Raw genomic sequence first — 21,190 nt, forward strand, 5'->3', positions numbered from 1 at the left:
CCAATTCTATTTACATTATACATGCTTACCTTAGGCAGTATCATCAGAAGACATAGCATATACTGTCACTGCTATGCTGATGACACCCAGCTCAATCTATCTATGAAGCCAGATAACACACACCAATTAGTTAAACTGCAGGAATGTCTTAAAGACATAAAGACCTGGATGGCCGCTAACTTTCTGCTTCTTAATTCAGATAAAACTGAGGTTATTGTACTCGGCCCTGAAAAGCTTAGAAATATGGTATCTAACCAGATTCTTACTCTGGATGGCATTACCTTGGCCTCCAGTAACACTGTGAGGAACCTTGGAGTCATTTTTGACCAGGACATGTCCTTAAATGCACATATTAAACAAATATGTAAGACTGCGTTCTTCCATTTGCGCAACATCTCTAAAATTAGAAATATCCTGTCTCAGAGTGACGCTGAAAAACTAGTTCATGCATTTATTACTTCCAGGCTGGACTACTGTAATTCATTATTATCAGGAAGTCCTAAAAACTCCATGAAAAGCCTTCAGCTAATCCAAAATGCTGCAGCAAGAGTCCTGACAGGGACTAGAAAGAGAGAGCATATTTCTCCTGTTTTGGCTTCCCTTCATTGGCTTCCTGTTAAATCCAGAATTGAATTCAAAATCCTGCTCCTCACATACAAGGTCTTAAATAATCAGGCCCCATCTTATCTTAATGACCTTGTAGTACCATATCACCCTATTAGAGCACTTCGCTCTTGCACTGCTGTCTTACTTGTTGTTCCTAGAGTATTTAAAAGTAGAATGAGAGGGAGAGCCTTCAGTTTTCAGGCCCCTCTTCTATGGAAACTGAAAAGTTTCCAGTTTTGATTCGGGAGACAGACACTATCTCTACTTTTAAGATTAGGCTTAAAACTTTACTTTTTGCTAAAGCATATAGTTAGGGTTGGATCAGGTGACCCTGAATCCTCCCTTAGTTATGCTGCAATAGGCATAGGCTGCTGGGGGATTCCCATGATGCATTGAGTTTTTCCTTTTCAGTCACCTTTTTCACTCACTCTGTGTTAATAGACCTCTCTGCATTAAATTGTACTTGTTATTAATCTCTGTCTTCTGTCTTTCCTTCTCTCACCCCAACCGGTCGCAGCAGATGGCCGCCCCTCCCCGACCCTGGTTCTGTTGGAGGTTTCTTCCTTGTAAACAGGAGTTTTTCCTTCATACTGTCGCCAAAGTGCTTGCTCATAGGGGGTCATTTGATTGTTGGGTTTTTCTCTGTATGTATTATTGGAGGGTCTACCTTACAATATAAAGCGCCTTGCGGCGACTGTTGCTGTGATTTTCCGCTATATAAATAAAATTGAATTAAATTGAATTGAATAATAGAAAACTGCAAGCTAGAGACATATTTTTATAGCCTTTGTCTAATTTTAAAGCATCATTTAGCATCAGTATCACATTCTCTCCTTTGCTTTGTGAACCCTGTGGTCACTGGATGTTACAAATTTAATTAAAAGAAAGATCAAACTCTGGAAATGGCTTTAACTGAAAATTTCTAATGACAGTTTTTTTAAACCTTCCTAACCAGTCACTACTGGTTAGGAGTAGTAACTGGTTAGGATTTGCTAAAGCTTCATCACAAGTTTTAGCAATGTGATAAAGTTCTAAGCCCATAAAATCATAGAGAAAAGGTGGCTGGTTTGCATTGCTTCTTCATGTTCCCAGCTTTACAATACCGTCACTAGATTTAGTAACTTTGCATATTTCTTTGGTGAGACTCCCCCAAAAATAGCATTTATCAAAAACAAAAACAAAAAAACCCCGCAATATCCTGTATGTGGCAATGTAAAAAATGTAACAGTTATTAACCAGCAGTGGGCAACTCCTCTGGCCGCAAAATGGGAGTCTAGTTGTATAGAGGTCGATAGGAAAATGAACTTTGGCCTCAGTAAACACTTTCCTGATGAGTTTATGGTCTCAATCACTAGATCATGTTTTACTGAATACAACATTCGGTTCATTATGTAAATTATACTTACCAATCAGTTTGTTAGCTGCACCTGTTTAAATGGTTGTTAATGGAAATATCTGCAATGGCAGCAATTCAATGCATTTAGGCATGCAGACATGATCAAGAAGACCTGCTTAAGTTCAAACCCAGAATCAGAATGAGGATGAAAGGTGATTTAAGTGACTTATTGCATTGGTTGTTGGCATCAGATAAGTGGTTTGAATTTTTTAGAAACTGCTGATTTACTGGCATTTTCCCATACACAAAAAAAGAGAAAATATCGAGTGATAGGCAGCTCACTGGGTGAAATACCTTGTTGATGCCAGAAGTCAGAGGAGAATGGCCAGACTACTTTGAGCCAACAGAAGGGTAACCCAAAAACAACTTGTTACAACCAAGGTATGCTGAAAACATCACACATTAAACCTTGAGGTGTGCTAAAGCAGCAGAATACCACACTGGACCACACTGAATGCCACTCCTGTCAGCCAAGAACAGGAAACTGAGTCAATAATTCCCCCTGGCTGACCAAAATTTAATGGTAAATGTAATTGGACTGGTTTTTATATTGTGCTATTAAACTCTACTTGAGCAACCAAAGCTCAAATTTCATAAAACTTGCTTCATTCACCCATTCAAACACATTTGTACAAGCACTTTTTTCTTCACCCAAGTGCTTACTGTATTCTGCATACTGTAGCATTCAAGGATCAAAGCACTAAATTCCTTATTACTAGATGACATGCATGGTACTGGGGATATTTATATTTTCTTAACACTTTAGTGCCCTTAGTGCCAAATGAGCATCATGTAAATCTCAGCCTACCTGAGCATTGTTGCTAACGATGCTCATCTCTTTATGATCACAGTGCATTTATCTTTGGATGACTGGTCCCAGCAGGATAATGTCCCATGTTACAAAGCTGAAATAATCTAAACTGGTTTCTTAAACATGACAATGAATTCACTAGACTGAAACGGCCTCCTTAGTCACCAGATCTCAATCCAGCAGAACACCTTTGGGATGTGGTGAGAACAGGAGATGCGAGGTATTTTCAGCAACTTGTTGAATCTATGCCACACAGAAATAAGGCAGTCCTGAAGGCAAAAGGGCGCCATCCCAACACTATCACAGTTCACTCAAAACTCTTACATAAAACATGCCTCACTCACTCATTCACACAAGCATTTGTTTCTATACCTAAGTGCTTTCTATCTTAAATTCACACACATTCATAATTTGATGAACACATCAGAGAACAACTCAGGGTTCAAGATCTGGCCGAAGAATTCTAAGACATTCAGACTGGAAAGTGGAACAACCAGGGATCAAACCATCAACCTTCCGATTAGAAGATGACCTACTTTACCCCCTCTTGACTTATAGCCATCCCTAGTGGGTATATAGTCTCCACTAGGGTGAGACCACCTTGTGACTGACATCCCTGCTGTATGAACATGCAGCATTCCTTGCTTTCTCAATCAGATTCTCTTGCTGCTCATTATCAGCACATCGTTAAAAAATTAATGACACTGATTGGCTTTTATTGCCAATACTGACCAGCAAGTAATGTTAAGTCAACCATTTCAGATCATCTCTACATTGGCTTTTTAACCTAAAATAAATAAAATAACATGATTTGTCTCGACTGCATTTCTAGTTTTTGTCCAACTTCTGGACTCTATATTAAATTCAGCTTTAGGTGCAAAAATATTTAATAAAAATATTTAAGCTACATCAAGGATTACATGGGTACTTTTGTAGATGTAGCTTTTTTTTAATGCATTTTGCCCTTTCACCCACACATAAAACCGGTGAAAACCAAGCCCTTTAAAAAAAGATTTTCAGATTTTCGTGCAGTGATATTTTTGAATATTCACTTAAACGGAAATTACAGTGGACCTGAAATCTGTTATTGTATGTTTACCAAGAAACAGATAATTAGAAAGTCCAGCTGTGACCTTAACCATACTCTGAAACCATCATTTAGAGGTGTAAACAGCCTTTTGACAGGTGAGCTTTAAGGTGGTTGCTAGAACATGCATGCGAGTTAAACGCTTACAGTCCAACATAATGGTGCACTTAAAAATGTAACTGAATCACATGCAGAGAAAAATATAAAAGTGGAGGAGGTAGACAGAAGGGCTAAGTAGCATACACCAGAGAGGTTTCGTAACAATTAGTATTTAAATATGAGCTGGGAGAGTGGAGGTGGGCACGTCCTCCCTCAACTGCCAATTTCATTTTCAGCATCATCTCAGACTTAACAAGTGGGAACAAGCATATACAAAGGTCTGTGAAGGATGTCAACACAGGTATACAATGTGAAAATTCTTTATGGTTACAGCTGTAACCATAAAGAGACGACAGATAGTGACAGTAGTTAGAGTGGATTTCTAACCACTGTCATACTCTGGCTCACAAGGTGTCACACAACACAACTTTAACCAATATTTAGAAATGTATTGACTAAAAGAGGCATAAAACATCATTAACTTTATGAGGTGTGTCAACAGTTGGAAAAATACTGTAATGTAAAATCTAAGATTACCAGGCTTAACCCAAACAAATAGCATGATACTGGGTGGATGGAGAGCAAGAAAGGCAGGTCTTAAATGCTCCAGTAAGACTGGTCAGGTACTCCCAATTGAACTGATGAACTCCACCTAGGAGGAACCTGCAAGGAAATACTGAGGGACAAACACCAGGCCCAGCCAAGGCAGTAAGCCATCACACGCCTCTCCATAAGAATGGAGTCATAATAACAGACTGATCTCAAATGAAATACAATAGGAGACGGAATGTTTTCAATGCCAGTCTAACATTACTTCTGACTTTTCAACAGGTGTAACAAAACAAAACCAAAAACTAGCCGAATAATCAATGAACCGTTTGTAAAAACAAAAGTTGATGGTTGTGATGGACCGAGTTGAAAAACAGGAGGAGCCCAGGAATTATTAGAAAAATATAGTTTCCATTTATTTAACCCCCAAAAATTATATTTACAAGACTAATAAATGTTGAGCTCATAAAAGCGGTCAAAGAAACAAAACTGAACTCAGGCAACGACTGCAAACTTAACAAACCAAATGACTGCTACAAACAAACATAATTGACCTCCACATGAAATGACATACAAGGGTATATATAATGGCTGATCAGACCATTGTGACACATGAGGGGTAACAAACAAAACACAATCATAAATCACAACCGATGCAGTACAATCTAGTTTGTTAATAAACTAAACACTAAAGAAGAAAATCAAAAAACCCCATTAAACCCTAAACTCAAATATTTAATTAAATACAAATACTTTGTTTTTAAAGTAAAGAAAACACACATTCCCCCCTTCAGCAGAAAGTGGTGGTGTGGTCCAATTATCTTCCTTCATATTTAATGGTTTCAAACCCTGGCTACCATCTTTTGTCCAGCAACTCCCAGGGATGATAGCAGGTAAGAAATAAAAGACAAAGGTTAGTCAGAAAGCAAAGAAACGAAGTAGTATGAATACATAAGTAAACTAAATGTGCGCGCGCTTACAAATAGAACAAATGTATCCAAACCAATCAATAAAGTTATTGGCAACTAAAATGTATTACTATGTTCAAATGAAGAATGAAAATACAAAAGTTACCGACTTTAGAGTGTGGCCACGGGTTTGGCCATCACAATGGTCGACACCCAGCATTGTTTCAACCCCTTTCACTACATCCTCAGCAACCTGATACCACAAGGAAGCAAAATAAGTGGGAAGAGGATGCAAGGATATAACCAAGTAGGTAACACACACACATTTGCCCAAACCACCTGTAAGTAGTTGTAGATAATCCATCCACCACCACCTAGGGATGGCAATCAAAAATTGTTGCCACTTAGGAAATATTAGAACTGGTTTTCTATTATCAATGCCTGCAGGTACTGGCAATGCACACTGATAGATTTTAGCTAATAAAGCAGTTATACCACAGCTGGCACACCAGAATTGACATAAACTTCTAAATATTTTACCTCCAATGGTGCCTTAACAAAATATGCTAATACACTATATTCTCGAGCACACAAAGCAGATAACGGACTTTACTATTCTACATGTCACAAACCAAAACAACTGCAATGGGTTGCATCCAGGATTCGACACAACTCATGAGCCAGAACAAGTAACAGGAGAAATACAGCTTTAGCCAAAATTGACCAGTGTATTCACTGAAAGAGAAACCATAATTAACTTTATGAGACCTGTGGTGTTGTTAGTGTATTTGCAGTTGGATAAATTTGAATATTAGGTTATATGGTGTTGTGTAGTGGAAAGCTTAAAATAATTAGGCTGAGGAGAACCAAACAAATGGCATGGCTGTAAAGAGAGGCAGCAAGACTGAGACAGCTGGTTCTTCAGTGCTCCAGAGGAAATGAACTCCAGCTAGCAGGAACCTGCAACAGGGCAACACAGAGGAGCAAACAGCAGGAAACATGCAGCAGGCCTAGCTGAGGCAGAGGACCATCACACCTCACATATCAGACATGCTGGGTCTGCAACAGCATTTGTATCACAGAAACACCAAGCTGAACTAGAGTTTCCACTGCTGAACATTTTCCTTCACTTGCAGAGGCACGATCTCAGTCCAGCACTTGACTGCATAATAATCTGAGTTATTCAAACACTGAATGCAGACAGGTTGCAGACACAAATGTAACAAAATCCACAGTACGTATTAGCACAATTTCATTTTCTTGGGAAATCCAGCTCTACAAGTCTACAATTTTTTCCTTCACAGACTCTGTAAGACTATATTCTGCTGCACTGGTCTTTGGGTAGCATGCTAATCCTCTTGATACAGTGCGTATGTGGAGAGATTAGCATCTTAAATTATTGATTCATCAAAATTATCAACAGATGTAAGATTATACAACTTCTTATGAGTTTTTTTTAAGTTACCCATGACTCCTCTTATGTTAGCTTTAAAGTCTGCGCTTCTTACAAAAATCTAAGCACCTTTCTGTTGTTTCTGGCCGTTGGATGAATTAATGCTAATGATAAAATATGCTTTTGCTTTAATCCTGTGAATACATCCTTTATTTAAAAAACAAAACAAAAAAACTATTATTTCCTACTTTTAAAGATTTGTGAGCTATGGACATAAATGTCTTTTGGAAAGTCACACTGATCTTTGACTAGTACTGGGAATTGAGAACATTTGTAGGCGAGAGCAAGTTTCAAATTCTCCAGTCCATTGGAATCGTAGGCTTATCTTTTAATCAATGGCATGGTTTTTCTGCATTGTGTATTGCATAACAATGATGTCAAACCCATGATAGTAAAAGCTTACACACGCACACAAGCTTGTGTCACATTCTTTGACTTCTATTTCTATGCTGGGTTCCAATTCAGACATAAAAACTTCTGTTTTAATGGTGTAATGTAAAAAGCAAACCTGGCTAAAACAAAAACACAATGGAACATTACCAGTCAGAGCCTGGAGCTCAACAACAAAATATTATGGGATCAGCTCGACAGAGAACAAAAGGGAGTAAACATCTGCTGAACGTCCCTCAAGAAGCCTGGAGAATTATTACCAAAGACTACATAATGAAATTACAAAAAAAAGCTGTCTAAGAGAGTTCAGGCTATGTATAAAGCTTTTTGCTTTATGTATTGTATATTCATGTATTTTTGCACCACTTTAAATAAATTGTGGCAGTCATTTCTCATCAAGCTATAAAGACATGAAGCATGGCTCAAGAGTTTTGCACAGTATTGTATTCACTTAAGCCTGGATTATACTATGTTATGGACAACTGAAGACCCAACAGCCGTGTAGGCATTCCGGTTCTAATTCTTCGAAATCCACAGCCTGGGCACATGTGTAGTTAATGCATTTTAATGCAAAATCTCCACGGACGAATCAGCATGGTTGCAAAAAAATGGCAGGCACATGCTTATGTGCAGGGGTGCACGTAAGTGATCCGCAGGTGCGCATGCGCTGTCAAAATAAAAGACGCGCACCAGATAAGAAGTTGCAACGCGCGTTTGCGTACATATAAAAGGTACTGTTTTTGTCCGCTAGAGTGGGATTTTCACGGCATATTCTGCAGCAAATCTCTGTGCGTTCATCATTTGTTTGAAGCCAGCTCACCTCCTGCAACCACTTTTCCGAGAATAGGCGCCTCTTTTGCGGTTCGGGCTCCTTCTGACATTTCTTTGGAGCTGGAGGAACACCAAAGTAATTGCTTAAAGGAGCTTGCTTCTTTGACATCTTTAAGAGTTCTAAACAAATGTCTGTCCTCCTCCAGAAAATCTTATGTACGCAAACGCGTGTTGCAATTTCTTACCTGGTGCGCGTTTTTTATTTTGACAGTGTATGCGCACCTGCGGACCACTTATGTGCACCCCTTCTTATGTGGTCCTTCATATCTGATGACGAAATTTACATCACTGAGACCCAAGCGGACCCTAAAAGAATTGCAGATGTGGAAAGCATTAAAAAACGCTTTAATGTAATGGATGCTAGACCACAGTAACTTTGACCTTTAACCACCATTATCTATTCTTGTGAAAATGTGACAGACAGACTATCCAATAATTCAAAATTATGATGCTGCCAACCACACCCGTCATCAGCGTGCTGTTTAGTCAATCAAAAATAAGTTATCTGAGCTGAGCCCCCCCCAACTGCCTCCCTCTTCCCACTCCATCACACCCCCACAGATGCAGGGCCTTGGTGTACAGGTGCATCACTGAGGTGCAGGGGAGACATTCCTCCTCTGTCCCCTTCTGGCCACCTGTGCCTCAATTTTATTTTACAACCTAGACATCCACATTACTAATATTCTCATAGCAGATACATACAGGGCCGTGGGGGTGGGCACACTATACGGCGTCCAGGTTGAATACAGTCTGTGTATTCAACCTCACCTCTGGTGTCGGTGCCCACCTCTCAATTTTAAATACATGTAGACATTGAGGGTTCTCGGGAGGGGCCGTGCTGACACCTGCTGCTTTCGGGCAGGAAGCACCATGCCCTTCCTGTGCTTTAAATGCACTTTAGAACAGCACGCAGCAACACCACATATGAGCGGGCGGAGAGAGTTATGCGATCTTCACACCCCCGTTCTCTGTTCGCCATCGGGGTCTGGGATGCTGGGCCTCACTGCTGTTGCAGGACCGGGGCGGTCTGCTTGTCTCCACCCCAGGGAAAAGGGCAACATCTCCTGGGTCTGGGGGCGAATTGCCCCTCTGGGGGTGATGGTACCTGGACCTGGGTTATAGAGTATGTTTGGGGAGTGAGGGTGTGCATACAGTGTTCATTTCTGCTTGTCTCCACGTTGGACGAGTGCTGAATATTCGTATATGTGTGCATGAGGGTGGAAATGCATGCTTGTGTCTGTGTGTGCCAGTTTCTCTATGTCTATGACTATGTGTCAGGACAGGTCTTAGACTTCACCTCTCTGGGAACATCTGGGCACCCCCCAGGTGTGGAGGCCTATTCCCCCCCCACTACACTCCCTGCCAGTGGCTGATGCCCTCAGCCGTTAGTGCACTAGTGGTTCTTGGTGTCCGGGGCTGGGCGCTCAGGTATCTACAGGCTCACTCCCAGTGGCTGCTTGGCGTGGCCTGGCTCAGCCTCTGGGCCCGGGGCTCGGTCCACTCTGGCACAGCTGTCTGATGGCCGAGCCTGCAGGCACGTTGCCGCAGCCCCCTGTAGCTTCTGCACCATGGCTGCTGGGTGACCCCCCCCCCCGTCTAGAGCTCTCGTCAGCTCTTTCCAGGTTAGCTTGGTTGGCTGCTGCCTCTAAACATATCATGCATTGTCGGTCTTGTGTGCTGCTCAGTAAGATTAAGTATTTATTATTTACAGATACCTATGCTTATGTTGGTTGTTGCTATAGTTTCCCTTCTGTGCTGTTTTCTTTTTGCTTGTTTTTTTTCTCAGCAGGTAGTGAAGCAAACTTTTAGTGTCTTTTCTCTCTATCCCTCTCCTCCTCCATTTGGCTTTCCCTCTCCTTCTCTTAACTCTCTTCCCAACTTCTCTGTTCTTTTTATTTCTCTTTCCCATCCCCGAGTCCTGGCCTTTCTAACTGTAATAACTTAAAATAAAAATAAATAATAAAGATCGAATAAACTATGAAAATCAAGTGGAGCAGTTTGGCAAAAGGTCCACTTGGGAAAGTAAATTGTTGGGCATTTTCTTGGCCTTCAGACAATAATTCTGATTGCTACAGTGTCATACAGGACAGGCAAAAAATAAAAAATAAAAAATAAAGTTATCTGTGTATAAGTTATTGGTCATTTGCCATTCTCAGCTAATTCATATTTCTGTCTGGGTGCCCTGACAACTTCAACAACTTTAAGTCTTTGATGATTTGAGGGCTTTGTGTGTTCAAGGTTGTGTTTTGTACATTCCAAGACACTCGTCTGCATGCCTTGGGTTGTGTTACTTTTTAATTCCCCTCAACTCGAAGCAGACTGGCTACTGTATTCTGACCTCCGACATCAACGAGGCATTTTCACCCAGAGAACTGCCACTCACTGGATGCTTTCTCTCTTTTGCACCATTCTCTGTAAACACTGAAGATGCTTGTATGGAAAAATCCGAGCAGCTCAGCAGTTTTTGAAATACTCAGACAACCCATCTGGCACCAACAACCAAGCCACATTCAAAAACACTTAAATGACCTTTCATCCTCATTTTGATGTTTGGTTTGAACCAGAGCAGAATTTATCATATCTACCTTCCTAAATGCATGTTGCTGCCATGCTATTGGCAGACTAGATAGTTTAGATATTTGCATTAACAAGCAGTTAAGCAAGTGTACCAAACAAAGTGGCGTGTGTGTGTGTGTGTGTGTGTGTGTGTGTGTGTGTGTGTGTGTGTGTGTGTGTGTGTGTGTGTGTGTGTGTGTGTGTGTGCGCGCGCACTCAACACAACTCACCAATAACTATTTTCAACTAAGAAGGAAAACGATGATCTGGTTTACTGAGAACTAAAGAAGGGATTCAATAGATAAGTGAAATTTAAGAAATACCCTCCAGAGAAAGCATTACAGACCAAATATTGAATCCAGCAACATAATTACAGGTCAAATATTTAACTTTTTTCCCCAACGTCAAATGATACCACTGAAGTACTGAATTTTCATATACAGCACTGGTCTCAGCCTCTCTCACTTACTCTTGGACATGACTACATATTTACTCCAATGCCTTTTGGCACAGATTCCATCTCATTGACTCCTCAACATGTTTTTAAAATTTTATTTTCTAGCTAGAGAACTTTGCACAGCAAAAGATAAAAACACGGGTTTCCAAACATTCCAACAGAAACCTATGAGAAACCTTAAGGTGTTCCTCTTCAAATAAAAGCATCAAGACTTGGTGCCTTTCTTTATAAATGTGAAAAACAATGCTGCCTGTGATCACCTTGCTTTTGTTTTCATCATGAAATTAAATACTAATGAGCATGCTAAATAAAATGCAATGCACAGCCCATAAGTTTTTGGACAATTACACATTTTTGTATTTTTGCCTCTCTACACCCCCACAGCAGATTTTAAATCAATGATTTGATTGTTTAAAGGTTTTATTTAAAGCCTTTGAGAGAAATGTTGCATTAAGTGTTTAGGAAGTGCAGCCATTTTTATAAGTACTTTCCCATTTACAAAGGATCAAAGTGATTTATAAAGTGACTAACGTCACTGATATATAAAGTGAAGTTTGAGTTGTTTTTAATACTTGCTTGAAGTTTCAGAACCCACGGCCATCACCAAATGCTCCATTTCCTCCCTTGAGATGCTCTGTTAGGCCTTTACTGCAGCGTCCTGCACCTGCTATTTGTTTGTGGGTTTCTGCCTTCAGTTATGTCATCAATAACTGAAAGGCATGCTCTAATGAGTTTAGATCAGGTTTCTAACTTTGTCATCGAAGGATATCCTATTTCTTTGCCTTGAGAAATTCTTGAGTTGCTTTTCCATATGTTTTGGGTCATAATCTATTTGCACTGTGAAGCACTGTCAAATCGGTTTTGCAGCATTTGACAGAATCTAAGCAGAGAGTACAGTCCTGAACACTTTTGAAGTCATCCTGCTGCTTTTATAAGCAGTCACGTCATCATTAGAAACTGCCAGCAATAGATTTCCATGCCATATTATTGCCTCCACAACATTTGACAGATGATGTGGCATTCTTCACACGATGAACTTTTTCACTTTCCTTGTTTATATTTTACTCTTCCCATCATTCCGGTACTAATCAATCTTGGTTTCATCTGTTGAAAGATTGCTTTTACAGAACTGTGCAGGCTCTTTAAGATGTTTTCTGGCCAAGCCTTATCTGGCCTTCTTGTTCTTGAATGTAATCAATGCTTTGCATCTTGTTGTAAACCCTCTTTAAATTCATGAAAGATCCTCTTGATTGTAGACTATGACAATCATACACCTACCTACTTGACAGTGTTCTTAAATGGGCTAGATGTTTTGAAGAGGTTTTCTTAACCCTTAGATGCACGAGTGACTCTACCCTAAACTCTTCCATAAGTGTGCCACTTTTGTCATTTCAGTTAATAATAATCATTTGTATTATATGGGGAGGGGTGTCCCCTTTGTTTTTTTCCATCCACCATTTCCACTAGCTTCCAGGCTGCACTAGGGCTGTGCGATATGACCAAAATCTCATATCCCGATATAAGAATTCTATCGTCCCGATAACAATATAAATCACAAAAATGTAACATTTTCTGTAAATTATGTGAATCTCGGGCAGCTCGACTTGCGGGAAGTGTTTCCAGCTGCGCGTAGTGTACCTGGAGTCGAGTGTTTTAACTGATGCATGAAACTATACATTTTTAGACATAAGTTGTAAAGGCCGCCGTTTTCTTTGTGAGTATTTATTACACGGCGTGCTGCGGGGAAAAGCCTGTTCTAACGTTTGAGTCTAAGGTTTATTTTTTCGCACCTGGCAGCTCTTTTTTACCTCTACTACTACTTCTACTACTCTCCGTAAATAATCTGCTCTTTCACGTGATTCAGTTTATTTTGAAAAGTCTCAACAGGATCTTGAGCTTTATTGTGAAAGGTTTATGTGAAACATAAACAAGCGGACACGCGATGGTGTTACCGTCGTTGTTGCTAACCACAACGCATAAAACAGGTGCTTGTCCGTCAGTAGTGTGGTTATATTAAATATAAGAGAAAGGAGAAATTAATGTAGCCACTACAGTGACCATCAAAAGGATGAAAAAATATTGCTGTAAACAGTTTATTTTGCGACACCACGAAACAAACGATAGCATAAAATGAAACGATAGACGTTTTTATATCATCATCCGATATACATCGTTATATCGAACAGCCCTACTCTGCACAGATGTTTCTGTATACTATGCCCACCACTTCGTTATGGTGTTCCATGTATGCCCTGCCTGCTAGCATCTTGCATCCTGCTGTTATGTGCTGGATTACACAGCCTCTATGGATCTTGTGCTCAGAGCTTGTTCCTGTGCTGCTGTGATTAGTGCCTCTGTGCTGTCTTTCAGTCCAGCCTGGTCCAGCCACAGGTAGGACTTCTGGATGTCAGCCACTTCCTCTATCTGCCGGTGGTACATACCGTGCAGGGGCTTTTCCTTCCATGATGGTTCCTCCTCTTTCTTGGATTTCTGCTGCCTGAGGTATTCACTGAGCATGTGGTCAGTTGGGGCCATCTTCCTCATGTAGTCATAGATGTTTGTGGTCTCATCCTGGACTGTGGTACTGACGCGCACCAGTCCCCGGCCTCCTTCCTTCCCCTTAGCAGACAGCCTCAGGGTGCTGGACTTGGAGTGAAACCCTTGATGCATGGTCAGGAGCTTCCTGGTCTTGATGTCTGTGGCTTCCATCTCATCCTTTGGCCAGCTTATTATCCCAGCAGGGTACCTGATCACAGGCAGGGCCTAGGTGTTGATAGCCCAGATCTTGTTATTACCATTAAGCAGCTGGATAGCGTAGTGGTAAGAGCGGGAGTCGCAAGTTCGATTCCCAACTGGGTTGTGTGTATCCAGTAAGGGTCCTAGGCTAGACCCACTATGCTAACCAAGCCCATCGCAGACATGAGCAAAACAGATAAATATGAAGCCATACTGGCTCGGACGTCGCCCGCATTAACAAGGTCCTCGTCAGGTACTAAGGAACCAGGGCTCCCTGATAAGAAGTGGGCTACTGGAACGAGAAGCCATCAGAGGACAAGAGACGAAAATAGGGCGCTGTTGGAATGCTACTACGCAAGTAACCCCAGCGGACGGGTTACATAAATAGGATGAGGGACCTATGGAATCTTCGATACCCACTACTGACGGTGAAACAACATTCGGAAGAAGGGACTGCTCTCACAGCTAGAGGTTGACGAAATACAACACACATGCTACGGCAAGGTGGAGCCAGGACGACAGGTCAGGGGGTAGATATCATCACTCCCACCCGAGATTGGGTACCAAGCTCCAAGTACAATGGAAGAAGGAACTGAGTGCGAGAGGAACTGACATTCAATTTATCATGTTTAATTTATCATGGATCAGGTAACAGGCCGCAAAACTTATTACTGAATTAAATTTGCAAGAGTTAATTAACTTTTGCAGCAATGTCAAACAACCCTTTTCCATGGTCATTTTTAAACTAAAAGGTATGCAGCACAGGTAAACACTGGTCAGCTTCTCCAGTTAAATACAGTTTAACTGTGGCAGTTGGCAACTGTGGCATCAGATGCAGCTGTAGTCATTTTAGCAGAGAAATGACTCAAAGACAGATTATTGTTAGCAAAACCTGCTCAGCAATGAGCAGTCATTTCAGCTCTATACAAAACTGATCAGTCTTGAGGTTTATAGTACAGGCTGCCACATGAGGCAGGTTTCACATAAAGGCAACAGCCCGCTTAGAACAAGAAGAGGTGTCAAGAGTCAAACTTCAAAACAAAAGTACAGAATTGCTCAGAATAACTTCACCTGTGTAAGGGTACACTCACACAGTTACAAGTGAACAGCATGCTGACGGATTTTCCCCACACATCAACAGTAATTACTGCATAATGTCTTGAAAGTAGCTTTCATAGCTCAGTGGTAGTTCATGAATGCATGACACCAATGTAATGATTCAGTAAAGCACTAGATGTTACAATCCTGGACAATGCATTGCTTTTAATGGAGAAAATCTTGAGGGATAGCTTATGAGGAAAGCAGCCCAGAAACTTTAGCAGCACACATCTTTGTGAGCCTCAACTTTCGTTCTTTTACCCAAGCTAGCCTGCCATTTTCCCTGGTTAGGTTTAGGGATTAGAGATCTGATCTAAATTTTTACAATTTGGGACACATGGTCAGTAGTGGACCTTGGATTTTTCGGTAGAGGAGGCCAAACTTTATGCTAAAATGGAGCAATTAAGTAAATTTTTTTTTTTAAACAAACTAAATAATAGTGGCAGTAGTAAGAGAGTGGAGGGGTGGTGGTGTAACGATCAAGTGTAAAACGTAACCCAATGTGTTCTCTTTTTGGCAACCTTGTGTTATCTTACTTTAGTTTTAATGTGTTTCTGAGACAAAGAGCACTCATTTACGGAATATTAAAGTCAGTGGTTCTAACTATTTGGGAAAATGCAATAAATGCCACTCACTTATTCAGTCTATTGTATTTTAGCTGACATCCAGCTTCACTCATCATGCATTATTTGGCAGTGTTGTGAGCTGATAATGTTATCTACTTAAAAACACTCAGTGGATGCCCAAGCTTTTCCTCAGATGGACTTTGTGACATGTTTAAACTTTGTACATTACTTTAAATAAGTACACTTGTTTGTCCTTGGGAGACCCATCTGTGTCTCTACCATAAGCTCAAACACGAGACACCACACCAGAGTGACAAAAGCTAATGACAGCATGTGTCAGATTTGACAAAACTGATGAGGGAGCCAGCCTTTGTGCAATTTCTGAACGCCCCCCTCGCCGGGCCCCCACACACTCCCAGAGTGATGTTGCGCACGGGGGCAGCGTGACCTTCCTGTCACCCATTCGGGCAACTTTTAAGCCCATAACTACGAGAGTCAAAATTTCACAAAAATCACGCATCAACCATGAAAGAAGCTCGCACCGAGTTGCGTACGCCGTTTGACAAAAATAAACCGGTGTCTGATTCTGTCTGCCAAACAGCCTGTGACACTAACGCCGCTGTCGAGGCTGTGATGACAAAATATCTTTTGGCACGTATGTGCACCTTCAGAACCATCACTCCGTCTGTAGCTATTCACCATGCCCGTTCGCTCAGCGCTGCTGTCACTTTACCACGACTTTCAACTCGGCGACAGACTGAGGAGTTCAGCCCGTAAATTACATCTTATCCATTTACTACAGTCGTGAAGAATTATGACAAAGTATATCAAAAGCGACATAAAGTATAAGCTTAAATTAGGCAATCTCGTCTTTGCCAAGCTTGAAAACGGGTTAGTTTCGCCTGTTAAAGGGCTTAGGACACCGCTTTTTGCATACGCGACGCCCTTCCCTTTACTTCCTAATTCCATTATTCGTCAATATTACAGAGGATTTTCCGTAGACATGTTTTTATCCTACCTCGTAAAGGTCTCCTGAAGCCATTCTTGGGTGCAGACAGCGGCGGCGCGGCGTTCTTGCCTGCCTTGTTGGCTTTTTTTGGACCCTACTCTCTCGGTGTTTCGGCGAAAGCCCCGATAGACGGGAATTAGCGAGCAGCCTTGTTATTCTGAGCAATCCGCAGCAGCAGATCAGACAGTGTCAATCGAGCCCGGCGGATCGTTCCACGCTTAAAACAAGCAACCATCGGGGCGGTGCTGTTTACATATACCGAAGTACAGGACTAAAAATTAGTCCCGGACTAAGAATGTAGCCTGATGGTCTGCATGCGCCCAGCTCATCTGAGCTCTGTTGCAATCCACTCAGCGGGAGACGTTATACGCGTTGTGTTTACACACACCAGCTGGGTCAGATCCCTTTCTATGATCCCCTTTACCTGTCCACTGTGGCGTCATAGAAAGATCTGACCTACCTTATTTGTATTCACCGGGAAATATCTAGAACAAGTTAAGCGGAACTATTTGTAATGATTCATCACTAGCTACTGATGTTGGTAGACCTTCTTACTGAACTTTGCATCAGCATCAAATATCTTTAAAATATTTATTTATTTATTAATAAATTAAAAACGATTAAAAACAAAAGGTTTGTTTTGCCCTGTTTCCAGGGGTTCTGATGGGTTCTCTCTGGGTCACCCAGCTTCCTTCTGAGTCTGGCACTTCTAAACTGGCCATAGAGCCGTGAATGGCTGTTTGTCTCTCTGTGTTTGCCCTCCACAGACTAGCAACCTGTCCAGGGTGTGGCCATCTTTCGTCCCATGACAACCGGGTAGGAACCCCTATCTAAAATCTGAAGAATAACTGGTTGTTTGGCACAGACCAGGTCTTGATCACAACATCTTTCGCAGAACCTTGGATGAATTACCTTAGAGTATGAAAACCTTAGAGTATGAATGCTTTTGCAGCATTTTCATATCCGCTCTACCTTAGAGCAAATGTGAAAATGCTGCTAAAGACCTTAAAAAAGACACCCACTACAAACAGGAGAATTTGAGTAATTTTCCTTCTCTAGGACACCAAAACTACAACCTAAAATACTGAAAAAGTTTTCAGTCATTATATGAAAATTAATCTAGAGTTGTATCACTTGAAACTGTTTTCAACAATATTTTATGGATTGAAACAAATCTGAAAATAAGCTGTAAATAAAAAAGAGCAAATGAACAACAAATTGCTCCTGTCAACTGAAAAATAGGAATCCACACTCTTCTAGTGAAATTCATGCAAGTACATGAAAATAAAGAAATGAAAATTAGCATAAAAATATTATTTGTATTAGTTCAAAAGAAAGAATAATCCAAACACTGCATGGTTTAAACAGTTATTCTGTCTGACTTTGCGTCAGATCCAGATCTTTGAAGTTGGGGCCCTCAGACCATTTCAGATGTTTTTGTTTGTCTTTAAATGTATTTCATTCTTTCTAGTAAAATGTTTGATATTGCATGTCTTATCCAGTGTGAAGCAGCTGATTTCTAAGTTTTCCTTTCAAATAATGCCGTTACCCTCTTGGCAGTTACAAAACTGAGGTTTATAAACGTTTGTTCATTTCTGTTATAACTTTAATCTTTAGGATACACACTGAATACAAATACTCTTAGGTATCGTGACAGTCCTTTTGCAATCTTTGCACTTGTCGCTTCCCAATATATTTCAAAATATTTCAGTGTTTCTACACAGTCACTGCATTAAGTGATTTTACAGGACAATGACAGGCCAGACATTTTAAAACACTGATCACATACACATTTGCACATGCTCATTACCTCTGTGTAAACGTTGAATAACACATAGTCTAAAAAGCTATAGGTCTCAGAAGCCATATAAAAGGTAACGCAAGATTTGGATAATAACCCCTCCTATGTGTGCTACAAAGCAAAAATATCTGCGTATAAAAGCGAATACTAAAATTTTAACATATTTGTTCAAAACACTAAGAAGACCATCTCAATGTAACAGAGATGCAATTTGCCCCCATATTTTGTCCTTAATTTCTTGTATAACATACATACATAAGCAATTACTGCACTAAACATCTTTATGATAATACCAGAATTTTACTTTGTTGCAGTTATGCTTATAGGCCTTCAGTAGCTCACAATATGATATGAGATTATGAACAGGATTATTTGTTTTTGCCTTGCTACATATAACAGTTTTCCACTTGCGCTACAGAATACAAATATTCTGTAGGGATGTATTTATTTAATGCGTATATTCAGGAAAAACAAATATCATCACTTTTTGTGTATTTAGAGTTTGATACCAAGTGGTATATGAAGATATCGTCACATTTTAAGTTAAAATGAAACAGTACAATCAATCAATCAATCAATCAATCAATCAATCAATCAATCAATCAATCAATCAATCAATCAATCAATCAGTCAATCAGTCAATCAATCAATCAAACAAACAAACAAACAAACAATTTAAAAAAAGATAGAAAAGAACTGTCTTCTTTACTAATAAAAAAACACCTTACTCTCTTCTTAGCATCTTCCCAGCACGGAGTACGCTGCGTGGCTCTGTCTTCTCCATTTGGGTTGGTCTTGGGTGTCCTCTGGGGTGAGATCCACTGAGCGCATGTCTTCAATGATGACGTCCATCCACTGCTTTTTCAGTCTTCCTTGAGGTGAGCGGCCTCCAGTGTCGAGTTGGAGGGCTGTTCTTGACACTGTATTTTCTGCGCACGTCCATACCACTCTAGGCGCGCTTCCCTCATTTTCTTTTCATTGGGGCAACTCCTTCATTCGTCACATGATCCAGGCGGGTTAAGCCCACCTGAGCACCTTCATCTCCGTAGCATTGACGATCTGCTCATGTTTCTTGGTGGCTGGCCAAAAAAATCCCTTAAAATAGTGAGAAATTACTAACAGTTGGGTTGTACTGGGATTAGCTGAAGTGTTAGCTTCAGATCATTTACACTACTGTGCAAAACTCTTAACCCACCCTCATTTCCAAATACTTTGCAAGGGAAATGAATGCAGTGACTTATGGAAAAACTTGTGCAAACACTTGTGGAACTACAGTATGTAAGGCATAAACAGAGTGTGTGCAACTCTAACAAGCTTAAAAGTCGGAGATTTCTTAGGCAAGATTTCTAATAATTTATTTAAGTAACCTTCAGAAATAACTCTCCAGGCTTCTTGACAGGGATTCAAAACTCTTCTATGGATGTTGGTTGCTTTTTGTTCTCTCTCAAGATGATCCCACAGTGTTTTAATGTTGAGGTCCAGGCTCTGGGGAGGCCAATCCATGACTCGTAGTGTTCCATTGTGTTTTTGTTCTATTCAGGTTTGCTTTTACTGCTTTGGCACTGGCTTCGGGATCACTGTAATGCTGAAAAATGAAGCCGCTGCCAATCAGACAGTGTCCAGATGGTATTGAAAAATAATGTTGAGGTCTGGGCTCATGACTGATAGTGTTCCAGTCATTGTGTGTTTTACTATTCAGGTTTACTTTTATTGCATTGGCAGTGTGTTTGGGATCACTGTCATGCTAACAAATCAAGCCAGTCAGACACATTTTAGACAGTATAGCTCAATGATTTAAACTGTGATGCTACTCCATTTTTGATAAGATCTGCAACACTAACTGAAATGCAACCTCAAATCATAGCAGAACCTCTATCATGTTTTAAATATGGCTGTAGACACTCTACTGAACTCCTCTAAAGATTGATTGATTGATTGATTGATTGTTTGATTGATTGATTGATTGATTGATTGATTGATTGATTGATTGATTGATTGATTGATTGATTGATTGATTGATTGATTGATTGATAATACTTTATTCATCTGGAGGGAAATTGGGTTAGGGGTGCCAGCCTTGCCAGCGCCATCTCACCCTTCCTACCATACATTCATTACACAAACATCACATGGGGAAGACAGGTCAGAGAGGTATAGTAATGGAAAATGCACAGCATGAGGAAAATCATAAAGATAATGACTTGAAATAAAAAAATAAAATGTGGATTAATCAGTCCTTATCATCCATTGTCACAAATTTTCAGTCCAGTTCTTGTCTTCTAATTTGGCATATCATAGCTTTTTCTCCTCATTTCCCATAGTTAAGAATGGCTTGTTGACAGTCACCCTTTCACCGAGGCCATTTCTGGTGAGGTTTCAGTAAACAGTAGCTGAATCAACGAAAGGCCAGCTGCATTTCACATGTCCTTTTTTAGGTCTTTGTAGGATTTTTCCCAACTATTTCTTAAGGACATGACTTTTAGAAACTGTTCATCTGGAATAGATACTTTTTAGATCTGCCTTTTTTCTCATTTCTTTCTTTCTTTCTTTCTTTCTTTCTTTCTTTCTTTCTTTCTTTCTTTCTTTCTTTCTTTCTTTCTTTCTTTCTTTCTTTCTTTCTTTCTTTCTTTCTTTCTTTCTTTTACTCATTTATTTATTGGTTTTAACAAGTTTTAAAGTTTTCAAGTTGTAGAATCTTGACCATATGGCCCAAAACCTCCAAACTTGTCCAGTTTGTTTCTTAATGCACAAGTTATTTCCCCCAGTGTTAGTATATATGTCCATTGAGCCAATGAGATCGTCCACATATTTTTTAATCTTTCCAGCACTTAGCAATA

At 40.3% G+C, this 21,190-nt stretch overlaps 1 protein-coding gene across 1 annotated transcript in view; it reads right to left on the reverse strand.

Annotated features, from left to right (window-relative positions):
- The window catches only part of LOC113023658 (chromodomain Y-like protein 2), a 48,686-nt gene extending 31,784 nt beyond the window's left edge, over positions 1-16,902 (reverse strand). Inside the window, exon 1 of the mRNA XM_026169898.2 lies at positions 16,562-16,902. Within this exon, the coding sequence (XP_026025683.1) occupies positions 16,562-16,585 (24 nt within the window). The 5' untranslated portion in view covers positions 16,586-16,902. The remainder of the gene's footprint in view (positions 1-16,561) is intronic.
- Positions 16,903-21,190: the final 4,288 nt, after the last annotated feature.

This window comes from Astatotilapia calliptera, chromosome 1 (assembly GCF_964374335.1).
Source record: "Astatotilapia calliptera chromosome 1, fAstCal68.1, whole genome shotgun sequence".
Lineage (NCBI taxonomy): Eukaryota > Metazoa > Chordata > Actinopteri > Cichliformes > Cichlidae > Astatotilapia > Astatotilapia calliptera.